This window comes from Ornithorhynchus anatinus, chromosome 10 (assembly GCF_004115215.2).
Source record: "Ornithorhynchus anatinus isolate Pmale09 chromosome 10, mOrnAna1.pri.v4, whole genome shotgun sequence".
Lineage (NCBI taxonomy): Eukaryota > Metazoa > Chordata > Mammalia > Monotremata > Ornithorhynchidae > Ornithorhynchus > Ornithorhynchus anatinus.
Window position 1 is genome coordinate 51,706,053 of NC_041737.1, and position 18,595 is coordinate 51,724,647.

General features: G+C 50.9%; 1 protein-coding gene across 1 annotated transcript in view; it reads right to left on the minus strand.

Annotated features, from left to right (window-relative positions):
- TMEM178B (transmembrane protein 178B) overlaps positions 1-18,595 on the minus strand; it is a 171,848-nt gene that overhangs the window by 86,065 nt on the left and 67,188 nt on the right. The window contains exon 2 of the mRNA XM_029073313.2: positions 17,061-17,174. Within this exon, the coding sequence (XP_028929146.1) occupies positions 17,061-17,174 (114 nt within the window). The remainder of the gene's footprint in view (positions 1-17,060; positions 17,175-18,595) is intronic.

Consider the following 18,595-nt stretch of genomic DNA (forward strand, 5'->3'; position numbering starts at 1 on the left):
AGCGTGAGAAGCAGCACGGCCTGGAGGAAAGATCATGGGCCTGGGAGTCAGAAAGACCTGGGTTCTAATCCCAGCTCTGCCACTCTGCTGGGTAACCTTGGGCAAGTCACTTCACTGGGCTTCAGTTACCTCATCTGTTAAATGGGGATTGAGTCTGTGAGCCCCATGTGGGACAGGGACTGTGTCCCAAGCGCCTAGTACAGTGCTCTGCAAACAGAATCGCTCAATAAATGCCACCGATTGACTGTGAAGGCAGAGGATCTGAGCTGTGAAGGATAAAGAAATACACAAAATATGAAAGGATTTCTGGGACCTCTGGTCAGATGCTAAAAGGGGTTTTTGGAGGAAGGGTTGGGGGATCTCTAGGCTTGAAGGGCGACGTTCCTCCGCCCCACTCAGGACACCCAGCCCCCCAAGGAAACGCCAGCTCTCCCACCCAGAGTGCCCTAGGATCCCTTCAGCCCAAAGACGGGGGCCAAGGTGCCCTGGAATTCACAGGCCAAATGGCAGATTTTGGTTGTGCACACTGCTGGCCTCAGTCAAGTGAGCGAACCCCAACATCTTCCATCTACCTCCATGGGCTGGGGCAGGGGAAATCCTGAATCCATCAGTCACCCGAGAAGCAGCGTGGCCCAGTGGAAAGAGCATAGGCCTGGGAGACAGAAGGGCCTGGGTTCTAATCCCTTCTCTGCCACTGGTCTGCTGGGGGACCTTGGGCAAGTCTCTGGGCCTCGGTTCCCTCATCCGTAAAAGGGGGACTGAGTCTATGAGCCCCGTGTGGGACAGGGACTGTGTCCAATCCGATTAGCTTGCATCTAACCCAGCACTTAATACAGTGTCTGACACACAGTAAGTGCTTAACAGATAGCAAAAAAAAAAAAAGAAACTGAGTGGACCCAAAAATAAGCCTAATTGAGGGGCTCATTGTCCATCCATAAATTCCAGTCCAGAGAGGTGAACTGCTCTGTATTTGGGGGTGAAAGGGCATGTATTTTGGGGGTGGAGGGCAGAGAGTTAGCTGTCACTCCCCTAAGCACCGAGTTCCTCTTTGTCCTGCTCACCAAGCTCAGTCTCGAATCTTCTCCCTCCCCTGTCTGTCCCTTGTCCCCCCTTGAGTCACCCCCTGCCCCCACCAATGGAAAACAGCAAAATGGCAGTGAGAAGCAGTGGGGGAAGGGTGACGAGATGCTAAAGCTAAAATCCCAGAGCCAGCCCCACCTGCCACCAGCTCTGATTTCATGACTGAGTGAGATGGGCAGGCAACATCTCAATTAGCAGAGAGTGAGCGCCTGATGGGAAGCAAAGGGGGGCGGGGGGGAGTAGGCTGAGCTGAATGTTAACAGGCCCAGAGGGGGCTGGGGTTATTGCTCTAAGCTGCATTGGGAGAGCTGGTTGTAAGACAGCTGGAGGAGGGAGGAAGGGGCCAGGATGAAGGGTGGTCTACTCAAACGAGGCCCAACCCGGGCCTGAGCGGTGGGCCTGGGAAGGGGTCAAGCGGATGGAAGGCGATGTGGTGCCAAGTCAGAATCCCCCAGCCCAAGGGCCCTCTGAATGTTTGGGTTTTTTTTCTTTCTTTGTTTCCCCGGTATCTGTTACTATGTGCCAGGTTCCGTGCTAAACACTGGAGTAAGATACAAACTAACCAGGTTGGACACATTGGACTCAGTCTTCATCCCCATTTTACAGATGAGGTACCCGAAGCCCAGAGAAGTGAAGCGACTTGCCCAAGGTCACCCAGAAGACAAGTGGAGGAACCGGGTTGAGGACGCAGGTCCTTCTGACTCCCAAGCCCGAGCTTTATCCACTAGGACTTGCTAGTCCAGGGTCCATCAAAGCGTCCCGAGCACGGGGTGGAAAATCTACTCGACGGCCTCGTTTCATCCCCTCTCACTGGCTCCAGACTGGGCTCTGCAAGAGGAGTCTTCCGAGGAGGAGAAATCAGTGTCCCTGCCACTGTCACCCAAGAAATGCCAAGAGTGTCAGATGGGGCCCCCTGCTTCTGCCTAGAGGAGAGATCCCGGGGCCTGGGAGTCCGAAAGTCACGGGTTTTAATCCCGGCTCCGCCACTTGTCTCCTGTGTGACTTTGGGCAAGTCATTTCACTTCTCTGGGCCTCTGTTACCTCATCTGTAAAGTGGAGATTGAGACTAGGAGCCCCATGTGGAACATGGACTGTGTCCAACTTGATTAGCTTGTGTCTATACCAGTGGTTAGGACAGTGCTCGGCACATAATAAGCGTTTAACAGAAACCATTTAAAAAAAAAGAAAAACAAAGAAAAGGCCCCGAGGCAAGGAGTTAGCCATCTTCTTCTAGCAATCCCTGCTCAGCGGGACAAACTTTAGGGCTTTGAGCTGGATGGGGGCTGGGAGATCTCATGCCCCCCCCCCCCCCCCGGGGACACTGCATCCAGTTACCTGGCATCATGAGGGAACAGTATCAAATGCTCTCCTAATTGCCATCATCGTTCTGTGCTGTTCTGACGAGCGGGAGAGATTGATCCCCATCGATCCCTGGGAAGGCAGCTGTGGTCCTGTCAGCCTTTCCTGTCGCTCTTCTGGGCACCCACAGAATTTTGAGAAGTCAATAAGTTCCTGACGGCCTCCCGCCGAGAATTCCTGGATGGGGGTGGAGAGGGCAGAGGGACCGGAGGAGGGGTGGCGGGACATCTAGATCGCTAGTCCAAAGGCCTGGGGTCACTGTGGGGACCTGTTGTCCCCCTAAAGGGGAAGAAAGTCTCCGCTGATCTTTTTATTTTTTTTAATGGCATTTCTTAAGCACTTACTACATGCCGGACACTGTTCTAAGCACTGGGGTGGATAGATACAAAGTAATCAGGTATGACACAGTCTATGTCCCACAAGGGGTTCACAGTCTTAATCCCCATTTTTCAGATGAGGGAACTGAGGCACAGAGAGGTTAAGAGACTTGCCCAAGATCAGATAACAGGAAAGTGGTGGAGCCAGGGTTTGACTCCCAGGCCCATGCTCTGTCCATTAATTCATTCAATAGTATTTATTGAGCGCTTACTATGTGCAGAGCACTGTACTAAGCGCTTGGAATGTACAAATGGGTATGATAATAATAATAATGACGGTATTTGTTAAGTGCTTACTACGGGCCAAACACTGTTCTAACCGCTAGGATAGATACAAGGTAATCAGGTTGTCACAGTCTTAATCCCTATTTTACAGATGAGGTAACTGAGAGACAAAGTTAAGTGACTTGCCCCAAGTCTCACAGCTGACAAGTGGTGGCGTCGGCATTAGAACCCGTGACCTCTGACTCCCAAGCCCGGGTCCTTTCCACTAACCAGCACTGCATGCTTCTCTGGGGTCTTTTTCCTCAAAGGACAATGCGTCCCATCGGGGACCCTGCTAGATGGAGAGGAAGGAAGGCTGTCTCTCCAGCTCGGTCCTCGGACCCCGGTTCATCCTGAGGGAGGCCCGTGGCCGTCACGAGCTGTTTGGCGGATGCGAGCAGACTCGTTCCGACCGTCCGAGCGGCCCGTTACAAAAGCTCCTGAGGTGGGCACAGCTGAGTGGACAGAAGAATTGCAGGGTACATGGGACCTCTAAACTGTAAGCTCATTGTCGGCAGGGACCGTGTCTACCTACTCTGTTATACTGTACTCTCCCAAGCGCTTAGTACAGCGCTCTGCACACAGTAAGTGCTCAATATATACCGGTGATTGATCCCCGTCTCATCCCCCTTTCCAAGAGGCGTGACTAAGCACAGTGGACAGGGACTGGCCACTGGCCAAGTGTAGTGGAGGTAGGGAGGGGAGCCAAGCCAACCCAACCCACCCTAGAAGGAGGCGAGGCCCCAAATCTGGATTGAACAGACTTCTGAGATACCCCTATGGCAAGTCAGATACATCTACCCTATTTGGAAAGATTGTTAGGGAAGAAAATTCCCCGGCTTCCAGCTCAAGGGAAAGAGCTCCAGTGAAAGGATGAGTTCCCAGCTGTTTGCCCAAAGCTCCCATGTGGCCTCACAGGAACAGCGGACCGGGATTCCCGAGACCCCGCATCCAGTCCCAGCTCCACCAGTGGTCTGCTGTGTGACCTCACGCAAGTTACTTAACCAGGTTTTTATCTGGTGTTTGAAATGGGACATTCTGTCCTTTCACTGGTCTTCTCCTCTTTGCAAGGATTTAAACCGTCTATTGATGACTGAGCAAACTAGATTGAATTGGTCTGTGTAGTATCATTCCCAAATTCCTTCTAGGCCTGTAAACTTTCAATTAATATTCTATATTTATCTGGTTTAAAGATAATGACAACTTAAGCTCTTCACATCCTGTTAGAGACACGCCGGTAAATGTGCTCGGCCCCTCTTGGATAAAAAGGTGGCAGTAAATAAAAATTGATTTAATGGGAAAGAATGTATTCATTAAAAATCACCTACCCTCCATTTATTTCATTTTTCATTAGAAGATATTGTCTTTTACAACTCAGGTTAAAGCCGACTTTGCGTATTTCCCTACTAAGAATAAATAATGCCGTACGCACTCCTCTTATCTCTCCCTGGACATTCCTTCCTGGAAATAGATGACTATGAATTTGCCAAGTTATAATTAAAAACAAAGGATGGTTCTGATTTCCCAAAGCCAGATTTGGATCCCCAAAGATTCAGGGGGGAGAAGGGGGAGATGCTTCCCAAGCGGGGCGTCTCGGCCCCAAGCGAGGTCCCGGTTACGGCCGGGGGCCGGGGGCCGGGGGCCCCCCTTGCCTCATTAAGCGAGTGATGGCTGCAGGGAGTTCTCGTTCACTTAGTCCTCCTTTTTGTCCATCACTTATCTCCCTGGTTCCTTTCTGGGAAGGGAGCAGAAAGAGCCATCTGCAACTGATCCAGGGATTAGCTAACGGGGTCCCTTGAGAGCCCACCGAGGTCCCCCCTCTCCACAGGCTCTGGGGACTCTCAAGGATGCTGTGGAAGAAGAAAGCCTAAGGCTGGTTGTCTGAGCTCGGCCCCTTCTCCGATGGCTCTCACGGAGCTCCTTCCCACCTGCCGGCACGCACGCTAGCCTCCCCACAGGCCAGGCTGAGTGAGAGTCCGCTGTTACCAAGGATTCTGGGGCGAGCCGATGCCAATTCTGGAAAAATCTGGAAAAAGGAGGCCGGCGGTACTTCAGGTCCTGTCACTTGAAGTTGAAAATCAGATGGGCTGGCCTAATAATAATAACAATACCTGTGGTATTTGTTAAGCTCTTACTCTATGCCAGGCACTGTACTAAGCACTGGGATGGACCCACGCAAATTGGGTGGGACACAGTCCCTGTCCCAAGTGGAGTTTATGGTCTCAATCCCCATCCAGTGCAGTTCTAAGCTCTGGAGTAGGTGCAAGTCAATCAGGAAATGCAGAGTTCCTGTCCCACATGGGGCTCACAGTCCATGTCAGAGGGGGGAAGATAATGGTGGTATTTGTTAAGTGCTTACTATATGCAAAGCACTGTTCTAAGCGCTGGGGGGATACAAGCAGATCAGGCTGTCCCATGTGGAGCTCACAGTTTTAATCCCCATTTTCCAGATGAGGTAACTGAGGCACAGAGAAGTTAAGTGACTTGCCCAAAGTCCCACAGCTGGCAAGCGACAGAGCGGGGATTAGAACCCATGACCTCTGACTCCCAAGCCCAGGCTCTTTCCACTGAGCCACGCTGCTTCTCTAAATGGAAAGATTTACTCCTCATTTTACAGTTGAGGAAACTGAGGCGCAGAGAAGTCAAGGAACTAGCCCACGGTCACACGGCAAGCATTCGGCAGAGGGAATTAGAACCCAGGAAAATAACTCCTCACCACTGGCTTTAAAGCACTCAATCACCTTGCTCTCCTCCTACCTCACTTCACCACTGTCCTACTACAACCCAGCCCGCACGCTTCGTTCCTGGGGTGCTAAATCTTCTCGCTGTACCTTGATCTCATCTATTTCGCAACTGTCCCCTCACCACCTCCTCCCTGATGTCTTTAATGCCCTCCCTCTTCAAATCCGGTGGTCATTTACTCTGCCCCCACACACCTTCCAAGCCTTATTGCAGGCCCATCTCCTCCAAGAGGCTTTCCCTAAGTCTCCCTTTCCTCTTCTCCCACTCCCTTCTGCATCACCCAAGCCCCACAGCACTTATCTGAAATTTATCTATATTAAAGTCCTGCTCCCCCTCTAGTCCGTAAGCTTGTTGTGGGCAGGGAATGTGTCACTTTATTGTTATATTGTACTCTCCCAAGCGAGAAGTTCGGTGCTCTGTAGTAAGCACTCAATAAATACGATTGAACGAAGGTCCTCTGATTTCCAGACCTGGGCACTTTCCACCAGTCCAGGCTGCTTCTCTTATGCTTCTGTTTTCCCTCCCCTAGTGCTTAGTACAGGGCATTGCCCCCATTGAGAGCTCAGAAAACACCATTTTGAACACCACTATATCTGGGGAGGTCCTCCTTTCTTATCTGGGGCCGATGACCTTCGGAAACTCTCAATTCCACTTTGGAATTTGCCCTTACTCTGCCGGAATGAGCCAGGCCCGCGACGTAGGGAAACAGGTGGTCTCGATTTCAGAACCACTGTCTGAGGGGAGAGCTTTTTTTTGGAGGCCTCAGCAATTTTATCAGGTTATCTTCTGGATGGCTGAAGTCATTGATTAGCGGAATGGATTACCTCGAGAGAAGGAATCTGATTACTTTTTAGGTCAAACAGCAAACGCAGATTAATGTCTATCCTTTCTTGGCAAAGCTCATCATCCCTCGGCCCAGTCTCGGTGGCGCTGTCCTGGTTTCGCCGGGTACCCTCCTCCCGGCCAAATGAAACAGGCGGTCTCGCATCTCCCCGAGATGGCGGTCAATCCCACATCCCCATAGAAAGAGGTCTGGGAGACAGAAGGAGCTGGGTTCTAATCCGGGCTCTGTCACTTTTCCACTCTGTGCTCTTGGATAAATCACTTCACTTTTCCTCACCCATAAAATGGGAATTAAATCCTACTCCCACCTACTTAGACTGTGAGTCCCCCGTGAGTCACGAACTATGTCCAACCTGATTAGCTTGTGTCCAGGATTTGACATATAGTAGGTACTTATCAAATACCATTATTAAGCCTCATCATCATTATTATTGTTACCCACCAGCATCCTCTGCTCGCAAGCTTCGGTTGCCCTGATCGGATTTGCCACTGGAACAATAGCCAACTCCACAAAAAAAACAAAAACCAGCAGGACATCTTCCTGGACACATTCCAGCTTCCTTGACTCTATCCGAAATCCTGCCTGATTTCATATCCCCTCCTCCCAATCCTCTTGGTATTATTATTATTATCATACATAATACATTATGTATAATATAATACATAATAATAATAATTCTGGTACTTGTTAAGCCTTTACTATGTGTCAGACACTGCTGCAAATGCTGGGAGATCTAAGATAATGAGATCAAACACAGACCCTGTCCCACACAGGGCTCACAATCTAAGTAGGAGGGAGAAGAGGTATTGAATCCCCATTTTACAGATGAGGGAACTGAGGGACAGAGAAGTGAAGTAACTTACCCAAGGTCACTCAGCAGGCACATGGTGGAGTTGGGATTAGAACCCAGGTCCTGCTGATTCCCAGTCTCCGGGCTCTTTTCCAGGGGCCACACTGCTCCCCTAAAGCCCAAACCGGCCCATCTCCTTGTTCAAGATCTTCGTCTTCAGTACGGAAAGCTCACGCTCCATTTCCCTCCCCTCATCCTTCCGTAAAGTTGGACTCCTTTCTGATCGGTTCAGAGACACGGCTGTCTTACTCCGACTTAAGGTGAAAATAATCGATTGACTCTCCGGTCCCCCCTCTGGAGACTCCATCTCGTCGAGGGAGATGGATTAGACAGTCTGAGAGGAATGTTCTCTCCCCAACCACGCTGATCCCTAGCGTACATTGATTCTGCTTCGGGGTGCGGGGGGTGACATCCTATTTCCATGGCAACCTGGTTGGATGAACCAGGTAACGAGGAAAGTTAGGCTGTGCTGAGACTCGGGCGGGCTAGTAAAACGCCGTCCCTCTCCGAGGAGAAGACGGGCCGATTTAAGGCCAGACAGAGGAAACGGGAGGTAGGAGGAGGACATGGTTTAGTTAATTTAATCGATTGTACAGAGGAGCCCAGACAAGTTCCTGGCCCCTCCCTGGCCCTTGCCCCATACAATTTTAATCAGCTCAACCTTGAGAAAGGAAAAAGGAGCCTGGGACCGTGTTGAATTATTCACAGCTTCAGTTGTGTTAGACGGAGGAGTCCCTCTCATGTCAGTAAGTGATAGTCTCCCATTGATTTTTCCCCTTCACAATCCCTAGGTGAGAATCGGTTGAAAAAATCAAATGATAAACAGAGATTCTAAGGACAAACTCCACTCCAGACATGAGAATGCATGCACATGCGAGGTGTACCTGTATGTGTGTATGGGCATGTGCTCATTTACTCTACTGTGTGAATGTACACGGTAAGCACTCAATAAATGCAACCGAATGACTAGAAACTGGGGATCTTGCTCGGGGAGGCTGGTTCAAGCCCTTGAATCTTCACGCACAACTCAAATCCATCAGTGGTATTTTTGGGGCACTTACTGTGTGCAGAACCCTGTCCTAAGCGCTTGGGAGAGTACAACAGAATCGGTAGACTCGCACACAAGCTGGGTGGGATCGATAAGCCCAGATGAATACCCAGACCAGCATGGAGCCATTTCTTTCAGTTCTTCGGTCAGCGTAAGGACCGTAACGTTTAGGGAGCCGGAGAGTCCGGTGGGCTAGGGATGGTACGGAGTCAATATGGGGAAGACTCACCCACCCACTGAGAAACTGAGGCAAGCTGCCTTGGAAAGGCTTGAGGTGGGAGGGCTACCGTGTAGAGAAGTCCAAGCCATCTGGAGGGAGTTGGAATGAAAGCGAGTCTCCATGACAGGAACAAGACGGCTACGAGGGCCTCCCAGGCTAGGAGGAGAAGCCAGGGACCATTTTTGAGCCAGGGCCGTCTCCTGCTTCCCTAACAAGTGCAACTCTATCAGCCGGGATCTTCTCCCCTCGGGGACTATTTCTGGGGTCGTGGTCTGGCCTGACCCGGCATTCTCAGCAACCCTGACATTCCCCTCCCCTCACCGCTAGGCCCCCTTTATTCGGAGCCTTAAAAATGCCCGTTGGTCTGAATGAATTATGCCGGAGAGATGAGCCTGGTCACTTCAGTCTTGCCCCTTGGCAGGGTGGTGTCCGGAACAGTTTTGCCTGCCTGACATGGCACTAACAGAAGCCTCTGATTAAGGGAAGCCCAAGGAAGTGGAGTGTCTGGTGAAGAAACATCCACTGTTAATGCAGGCTCGAGGGGTACTGGAAGAATGGAATGAGAAACAGAAGCACTTGGGGGCTCAATGAATATGCTCTTCTCCCTCTTTTCCTCTCCCTTCACCTCCCGCTTGCTCCTTTTTCTCCTCTCTCCCTCCTTCCCCAGTCTGTCTCTCTCCCTCTCCTCTCTTCCCCTCTCATGCTTTCTGGCTCCTTCCCTCTCTTCCCCCATCTCTTGGCTTCTCTCTGTCACTTCCCTGCTTGCTAGAAAACAGTGCTGCTTAGTGGATAGAGCACAGACCTGAGAGTCAGTAGGACCTGGGTTCTAATTCCGGCTCCTACACTTGCCTGCTGTGTGACCTTGGGCAAGGCGCTTCATTTCTGTGTGCCTCGGTTCCCTCTTCTGTAAAATGGGGATGAAGACTGTGAGCCTCGTGTGGGACGGGGATCGGGTCCGATCACGTTAGCTCGTCTCTACCCCGTGGCTTAGTACGGTGCCTGACACATGGTAAGCGCTTAACACCCTAAAAAATAAAATAAAGAGAAAGGCAGCTCCTGTAGAAGTGAGAGGCAAGAAGATTTTTTCCTCTCTGCAAGGCTCACTTTTCAGGAGGCCCCATCTCTGGGGGAAAATGAGCCTTTGACTTTGGGTGGATAAGAGGAATGCATTCGGATTCTTCTTCATTGCTGTGCCTGAAAAAAACACGCCAGGCCAGAAGCCAGGGCAGCCTGACTTTTCATCAGGTTTCCAAATATGTGGCTTTAAGTTATTAAAGTAGAGGTATTTGGGTTTCAGTTACCCGCAGCTCAGAAAGAAATATATAAATGAATAAATGCATAAATAAATAAGAGTGCCGCTTGCCTGCCCGGTAGGGGTGTTGCAATTCCTCATTAGCAACTTAGAACTAAATGGGATTCCTTCTGTGAAGTCACCTGGATTCCTCCCAGTCTTCCCGACAGAAACCGTGCGACCCGGCGGAGGCAAGGAGATACCAGAGAAGAGAGGAGTGGGTTGTGCCGGAGTCACGGCATGTGACCAGATTGGCCAGATTGCACTGAGGGGATCCAGCGTAGGCATCGTCACTCTTGAGCGGGTGGTCAGTGATTAGGTTTTTTTTTTTTATCAGACAGTCCAGTTTTCGGCTGGCTGATCCCCTGGCTGGTTCTGACGCGAGACCAGATGCTCTCCTGTCTGTTCCTTCATTTTCCAGGCCAAGCCTCCCTCCTCCGCCACCACCAACTTCCACGGCCCTGATGTCACGCTGACCTGGGAGGGAAATGGGAGGACTCTGGAGAAGGCCGGGCCGGAGGGAGGGTGTTCGGGGGTCCCATCGTGGAAAATCATCTCAACTCCACACAGTGGCAGCTCTGTCATCATCTCATCACTTTTATTCATTCAGTCGTATTTACTGAGCGCTTACTGCGTGCAGAGCACTGGACTAAGCGATTGGAAATGACAATTCCAAACACAATCACCTACCTGGCTTCACGTATGGGACTCGACACGTGCGTCTTCCTACCGGGTATTTGGGTGGGCCAGCCGGGGGCCTCCTGGTTTGTGGGTGAGCAAGAGAGTGGGCATATACCACTGAGAAGCAGCGTGGCTCAGTGGAAAGAGCCCGGGCTTGGGAGTCAGAGATCATGGGTTCGAATCCCGGCTCTGCCACTCCTCAGCTGGGTGATTGCGGGCAAGTCACTTGACTTCTCTGTGCCTCAGTTCCCTCCTCTGTAAAATGGGGATTAAGACTGTGAGCCTCACGTGGGACAACCTAATTACCCTGTACCTACCCTAGCGCTTTAGAACAGTGTTCTGCACATAGTAAGCGCTTAACAAATACCAACATTATTATTACCAGCTATACTGTTAGATTGTATTCTCGCAGGCGCCTAGCAAACTGCTCTCCACACAGTCGGTGCTCAGTAAATATGAATGACTAACCGATTGATAGGAGGGATGTGTAGGCAGGGAGATGGGGAGGGTCCAGGGAGCAGAGACAACGTTCAGATTGCGGTGTCAGTCAAGGCCTAATGTGGAAGGCAATAGAAGAGAGGGAGCCAACCAGAATTTCTGAATTCCTGCGGTAATACCTAGAAAGCCTGAAATGAAAGATTTTTTTCTGATTGTTCAAAAGGTATTTAACTATAAGCAGAGAGAAGGCCACAGCCTCTGGTATCAGAATAAAGGCCACTGGGGGAAGGAAGAATTTTTCCTCTGACTTCTGGTCTCTCCCCCTGTGCGGGGCGGGTGTGTGATCCAGGTAGAGCCCTGGGGGAACACGCTGTGGCAATGTGGATTACAAGCTTCCTTTTTTTCTTTTGTGAAAAGGGAGGCTCATTAAGGTGGGGGGGGGGGGCGGGCGGTGGGATTTGGCTGGAGAGGGTGACTGTGAGCTTTGGAGGATTTAGAGATTTGGGGAACTCCTCAAGGGCCTGCTTGTGGACCTGAAGGAGACTGCCAAGGATTCCCATCCCAAGTGGTCCTGGGTAATTAGGGAAGGAAAATGGCTGACCACCTGGATCCACACCTGTGACATTTCTCTCAGTGGACTTTTACTTAACTCATCCCCAAAGAGACATTTTTAAGTCATGTAGGTCCAAGGAGTGAACCCAGAGCAACTGAGAGTAGCATGATCTAGTGGAAAGAGCACAGGCCTGGGAAGCAGGAGATCTGGGTTCTAATCCCAGCTCCACCATTCGCCTTCTGTGTGATGTCAGGCAAATCACTTCACTTCTCTGTGCCTCAGTTTCCTCAACTGTACAATGAGGTCTAAATACCCATTCTGTCTCCCCACTTGGATCACGAGTCCAGTGTGGAACAGGGACTGTGTCCTACCTGATTGTTTTGTACCTATCCAAGAGCTTGACACATAATAAGTGCCTAACAAATACCACAATTATTATTGCTATTATTATCGCTATTAACAGTGCTTATGGCTACTACAGGAGCACAAATAGCGATTGCTCCCAGGCACTCAGTCAAGGACCTCGTGTGCCTGGTCTAGGACCTTTATCTTGACGATGTTGTCTTGTTTTTGCTTCCTTCTGTTTTGCTTTGCTGTCTGTCTCCCCCGTTTAGTCTGTGAGCCCATCATTGGGCAGGGATTGTCTTTATCTGTTGCCCAACTGTACATTCCAAGCACTTAGAACATTGCTCTGCACATAGTAAGCGCTCAATAAATACTATTGAATGAATGAATGGCCAGTGTAATTAATATTGTTACTTTTGTTGTCCCTATTGTTGTCCTTATCAAGTTTCTGGGGAACGTCCAAGTTAAAACTGAGGTGAAATTTTCCCCAAAGTCTTGCCTACCGTTTTGGCCTCGTGGCATTTAAAAAAGGATGTTTGATGTTTGAGGTGGGAAAAGTAGCATCCCGACCTCACGAAGTTCAATTCCAAGTGTAAAGATCATCTAAGGTCAAACCTCTTCCCGCAATCCCTCGGGTCCCCTGATGAGGTTAATTACGCCTCTGTTGGGTTCTTGGTAAATGTCATTCGCTCCATCTAATCCAAGCCTTTTCATTGTTTTAGAAATTGCCTTTCCAGCCCTTCCTAGAGGGTTTGTGCTGACTCACAAACCTCAACCCTGGAGGGTGGAAAATGCAGGAGGGTTCACATCACTGTACTGGTCTGGGGAGAGTTGAGGAGGGGAGAGGGGTGCGGAGCAGAGGACGGTAAAGCCCAGTTCAGCTGCTTGAGTTCACTCTTCCTGAAGGGAGGGGGACCCCCAAGGACCAGAACCACTGACAGGCTACAGGGGACTAGAAAGTTTTAGCGGGAAGGATTAACCAACCCACCGAGATGTATAACGAATCTCTTGGAGAAAAGGAAGCAGAGAGACTGGATCTTAAGGACAGGGGGGAGAGAGGAGTCCGCGGGGAAACCTTTCCTTCGTCAGCAAGAGAATCGAGAATGGAAGGAGGGGAGAAGAAAAGCTCCCCGGCCTGCCGTCGGACTAGTAGAACTGGGTTGAAGGACCCCGCTGGATCCATCCCCAGGGTGAAACTAAACCCCCTGTAAACCGATCCCCATGACAACGTCTGTAAAGGGGAGGAGAAAGAAAAGAAAGTTAAGGGAGGAAATAGGTGGGGAGGGAGGGGAGGAGGAAGCAGAGTCGGTGAATCAGTTAATCATATTTATTGAGCGCTTACTGTGAGCAGAGCACTGTATTAACCCTCGGGAGAGTGCAACGCAACAATATAACAGAAACTTTCTCTGCCCACCACGAGTTTGCAGTCTAGAGGGAGAGACAGGTAGTAATATAAATAAAATTACAGATATATTTGAAAGTGCTGTGGGTTGGGCACGGGGGGACTGAATAAAGGGAGCAAGTCAGCTGTAGGGAGCTGAAGAAAAGGAAGAGTGGGCTTAATCAGGGAAGGCCTCCAGGAGGAGATGAGTCTTCATTAAGGCATTGAAGCAGGGGAGAGTAAATGTCTGCTGGATATGAGGAGGGAGGGTTTTCCAGGCCAGAGGCAGAAGGGGAGAAGAGAACAGCCGTAATGCCACCTCTCAGAGAGTATTGTACTTTCCCAAGTGCTTAGTACAGGGCCCTGCACGTAGTAAGCACTCAGTAAATACGGTTGATATCCTGCCCTCGCAGTTACACGGTGGTGTTTTTAAAATGACCTCCTCCAAACCTGTGGGCTAAAGAACTGCCTTGGCTTCTCCTCTCTTCCAGACTTCAGTTTGCATCAATGACCTTGAGGAGGGGCAGCCCCCACCAGCCACAGAGGGCAGAATGTAGCATCGCACGCTGGGCTTTGCCGACCGTGCTCGTGCTCACACGGACCACAGAATAATGCCCGGTTAAATACATCCTCCGACACCCCAGAGCACAGTCCTCCAACCCCCCAGGTCTTGAGAATAATACAAGCGAGAATTGTGGCATTTGTTCAGCACTATGTGCCAAGCACTGTACTAAGCGCTGGAAAAGATAGAACATCAGCAGGTGAGATGCTATCCCTGATCTACAAAGAGCTCACAGTCTAAGGGGCAGGGAGGGCGGGTATCGAACCCCTATTTTGCAGATGAGGAAACTGAGGTACAGAGAAATTATGTAACTTGCTCGAGTTCCCAGAGCAGGCAAAATGGCCGAGCCAGGAATCGAATCCGGGCCTCCTGACTTTCAGGCCCGGGGTCCTGTCAGTAGGCCACATTGCTTCTCTCTGGGCCATCACAGCGCTCTAAGGAAGCTGTGCCCTTAGCATCCTCCCCCGGGATCACAGCAACTGCTCCTAGAGGGTCTCGGCCGGGCCTCTCTGCTATGACCTCCAAATGAGCCTCATTCTGCTGTCTCTCCCTCTTCGGGCCCTCCTCTCCCAGCCGGCTGTGCGCCGTACCCTCATTTTGTCTAATTAGTTGAACTTCTCTTCTATCATCTGACAGAAGGAGGTTGTTAAAAGGCCCAACTCTCCTTGCCACCGTCCCACGGCACACCCGAGTCAAGCGGACCTGCTTGCCTCAGCCCCAAGGCGTCCCCTGCCACGACAATTGACGGGGAGCAGAATCTCCCATCTTGAAAATGTCAAAAGGGATGAGAGGAGCTGAATTCAGCAAGGAGGGCGAGGCAGCCCCCGCCATTCCCAGGCTCCTGCCCAACCCCCGTGGGCTCTGCCTGCCACCTCAGCCAGAGTGGAACCCGAAGGAATGACTGTGCCGGATAATCCAACCCTTATGATGCCCGGTGCCCTCGGACCAAGACCCGCTGCGAGCTCACTGTGGGCAGGGAATGTGTCAGTTTACTGTTATATTGTCTTCTACCAAGCACTCAGTACAGCGCTCTGCACACAGTAAGCGCTCAATAAATACGACTGACTGACTGTTGTAAATGGAAAAACAGGAGTGGTCCGGCTAGACTGCCCCGCCATACGACCATCAGAAAGCCCGCTGATCATTCACCCCATCCTCCCTCCCACAGAGCTTAGAGTCAGAGCAGGAGAAGAAACAGCTTCCGGGGCCGGAATGATCGATCCGAATGACACATCGGCGCTCACCTGCTAAGTTCCAGTCAGATTTAGCAGACCTGGCATCCTGCCCCTACCAGCCCCAAACCTCCAGCTGCACATCTGGCTACCAGTACCTAGTTTCCCCCGGCTCCGCCTCTTACCTACTGTGTGATCTCGGGCAAGTCACTTAACTTCTCCGGACCTCGGGTTCCTCATCTGCAAAATGGAGTTTAAATACCTGTTCTCCCTTCTCCATAGGCTGATGGACAGAGTCTGCTTCTGCCCCGATTAAAACTAGCATCTACGCAAACGCTTAGTGCATGGCTTAAAACATAGGGTGTGCTTAACAAATACCGTTATTATTGTTAGTATCATCATTATTATTATTATTCAACATATCTTGGGTTCAAGGAGCTGTCACTCTTTCCACCTGGTAAGAAGAGCCAGAGCAGCCTGAGGACTTTTCTCAGGGAAAATAGGATAAAGAGGGATGCAGGAGTAGGAAAATATGGGAAAAGGTCTATGGGGGCAGTGGGATCAAGAGGAGGGGACTGCAGGGGAAGAGGGGTATTAATAATAATAATAATAATAATAATAATAATAATAATAATAATTATACGTGTTTAGCACTTACTATGTGCCAAGCACTGTACTAAGTGCTGGGGTAGATATGTGAGATTCAGGTTGGACCCAGTCCCTGTTCCATATGAGGTTCACAGTCTAAGTATAGGGAGTAGGATTTAATCACCATTTTGCAGGTGAGGAAACTGAGGCACAGAGAAGTGAAGTGACTTGCTCAAGGTCACAGAGCAGGCAAGTGGCAAAGCAGGGATTAGAATCCAGGTCTTCTGACTCCCGGGCCTGTTGCTTTTTCCACTAGGCCACACTACTTCTCTATTGGATGGAGGTAATAGGCCCCTGTCCCATCTGGCTGAGGAAATCAGATCTGGCCCAGCAACCCAGAAGAAGATTGCCTGACTGCCTGCCATCAAAATCTTCGTGAGTCTCCCTGAAAATTATCATCGAGAAAATTACCCACGGCCCCAGATTCCCAGTCAGGAGGCCCGGAAGCAGCCCCTCCAGGAGCAAGGCACCCCTCGGGGCAGGAAAAGGGGCTTCTAGGAAATAAAAAGCTTGGGCCTGCTTCCTCCCAGCCAGTCTCCCCCTGCCCGCCCCATGCCCCAACCTACATGACATGAGCGAAGCTCCTTCCTTCTTAGCCAGTCCCCATTGTCCCACCCCATTGCCAGCTGTCTGTCCCTAAGAATGGCACCCCATTTGACTTGGCAAGTGCCACCTTCCAAGCAAACCCCTTAATAACCCCCTCCACCTGACAAGCAATGGCCTATCCTATGCAAAGGAAAACGAAGATCACCCCAATCTCTGCAGAGAACCCAAGCTTGGGAAGGGCTGCGGCAGACGGAGGGCTGCGGTTTGGGCTAGTTGGCAAAGCAAGCGGCTACAAGCTGAAGAGGGAGAGGGGCCCAAGTAAGGGGTTGGTGGGCGGGTGGACATTCCAGGGGCACCAAGACAGAAAGAGATCATTCACCACACAAGACTCTCGGCGTCGGTCAATTTCCCATCAACAACGGCCCGCGACTCAGTGCCCTAACCGGGAGGACTGACGCCCGGACCCTGGCACCGCGAGGAGCCCTCTGCTGTGCCCAAACTCCCTGGGGACACATCTACCCGGAGCGCCAGCGTGGGGCCAGGCTCGGAAGCAAATGCACGACTGAGTCCGCCGGCCCCAGCTGGCCCGTGGCCGATCCTCCCCCCGCCCTTGTCCCCACTTCCGTCCCACCCCGAGGAAGGAAGCCGGAAGCACTCACGCAAGGCATGCCACTCGTCCTGGCGGATGGTCTTGGTGATGTTGTAGGTGAGGTTCTTGGGGATGGTCGCTGAGGAATAGTGGTACTTGATGTAAGTGCATCGTTCGATTTCTCCTGAAAGACAGCCGTGGCGAGAAGGGAAACGGTCATTGTCTGCTAGCGTCCGGCCGCGCGGGGCTATTGCTGCCCGTCTCCCCCAGGCCGCCTTCACCGTTCACGGATGGGGAGGGAGGCTGAGCAGCCTTCAATCGGTGTTATTTATTGAGCGCCTACTGTGAGCAGAGCATCTTACTAAGCGCTCGGGAAAGTGCAACAACAGAACAGATTTGGTAATAATGATAGTAATGATAATAATTGTGGTATTTGTTAGCCCTTACTATGTGCCAAGCACTGTTTTACGTACTGAGGTAGATACAAGGTAACCAGGTTGGACGCAGTCCCCGCCCCACACGGGGCTCACAGTCTGAATCCCCATTTTTACGGGTGAGGTCACTGAGACACAGAAAAGTGAAGTGATTTGCCCAAGGTGTGACAAAGCCGGGATTAGAACCCACTTCCGCCGACTCCCAGGCCTGTGCTCTTCCATTCAATCGTATTTATTGAGTGCTTACTCTGTGCAGGGCACTGTACTAAGAGCTTGATTCCACTGGGCCACACTGCTTCTATTTCCTGCGCCTAACGAGGGTTGGAGGAGAGCGGTGACCCTCGAAAGGTTGACTGAGACTTCCCCAGACAGAACCTAGTCCAGACAAGTGACTGACCCCCTCATCCACCCACTGGGCCATCTCCCCAACAAGCAGAACGTGGCCTGTGACGTAACAGACGACCGCTATTCTTGGCTGAAGCCTGTCGGACCTAATTGTAAAAACACACTCCTGAAAGGCTGTGTAGATCTTTAGCCACTCAGGGGCAGAAATCAGGTTAATTCCACTGTACTCTCCCAGCGTGGTCTAGTGGAAAACTCACGCCTGGAAGTTCATTTATTCAAAAGTATTTATTGAGCGCTTACTATGTGCAGAGCACTGTACTAAGCGCTTGGAATGGACAGTTCGGAAACAGATAGAGACAATCCCTGCCCATTGACGGGCTCATCGGGGGAGACAGACAAAAACAATAGCAATAAATAGAATCAAGGGGATGTACATCTCATTAACAAAATAAATAGGATAATAAAAATATATACAAATGAGCGGACGAGCACAGTGCTGAGGGGAGGAAAAGGGAGAGGGGAAGGAGCAGAGGGAAAGCGGGGGAAAAGGGGGCTTAGCCGAGGGCAGAGAGGCAGCAGAGGGAAAAGGGGAAGCTCAGTCTGGGAAGACCTCTTGGAGAAGGTGAGCTCTCAGTAGGGTCTGAGGACTTGGGTTCTAATCCCAGCTCCATCACATGCCTGTTGTGGGGACTTGGGCAAGTCACTTAACTTCTCCATGCTTCAGTTTCCTCATCTGCAGAGTGGGGATTCAATATCTCTTCTCCCTCCTATTTAGATTGCGAGCTCCATAGGAGACCCGGTTATCTTATCTACCCCAACACTGACT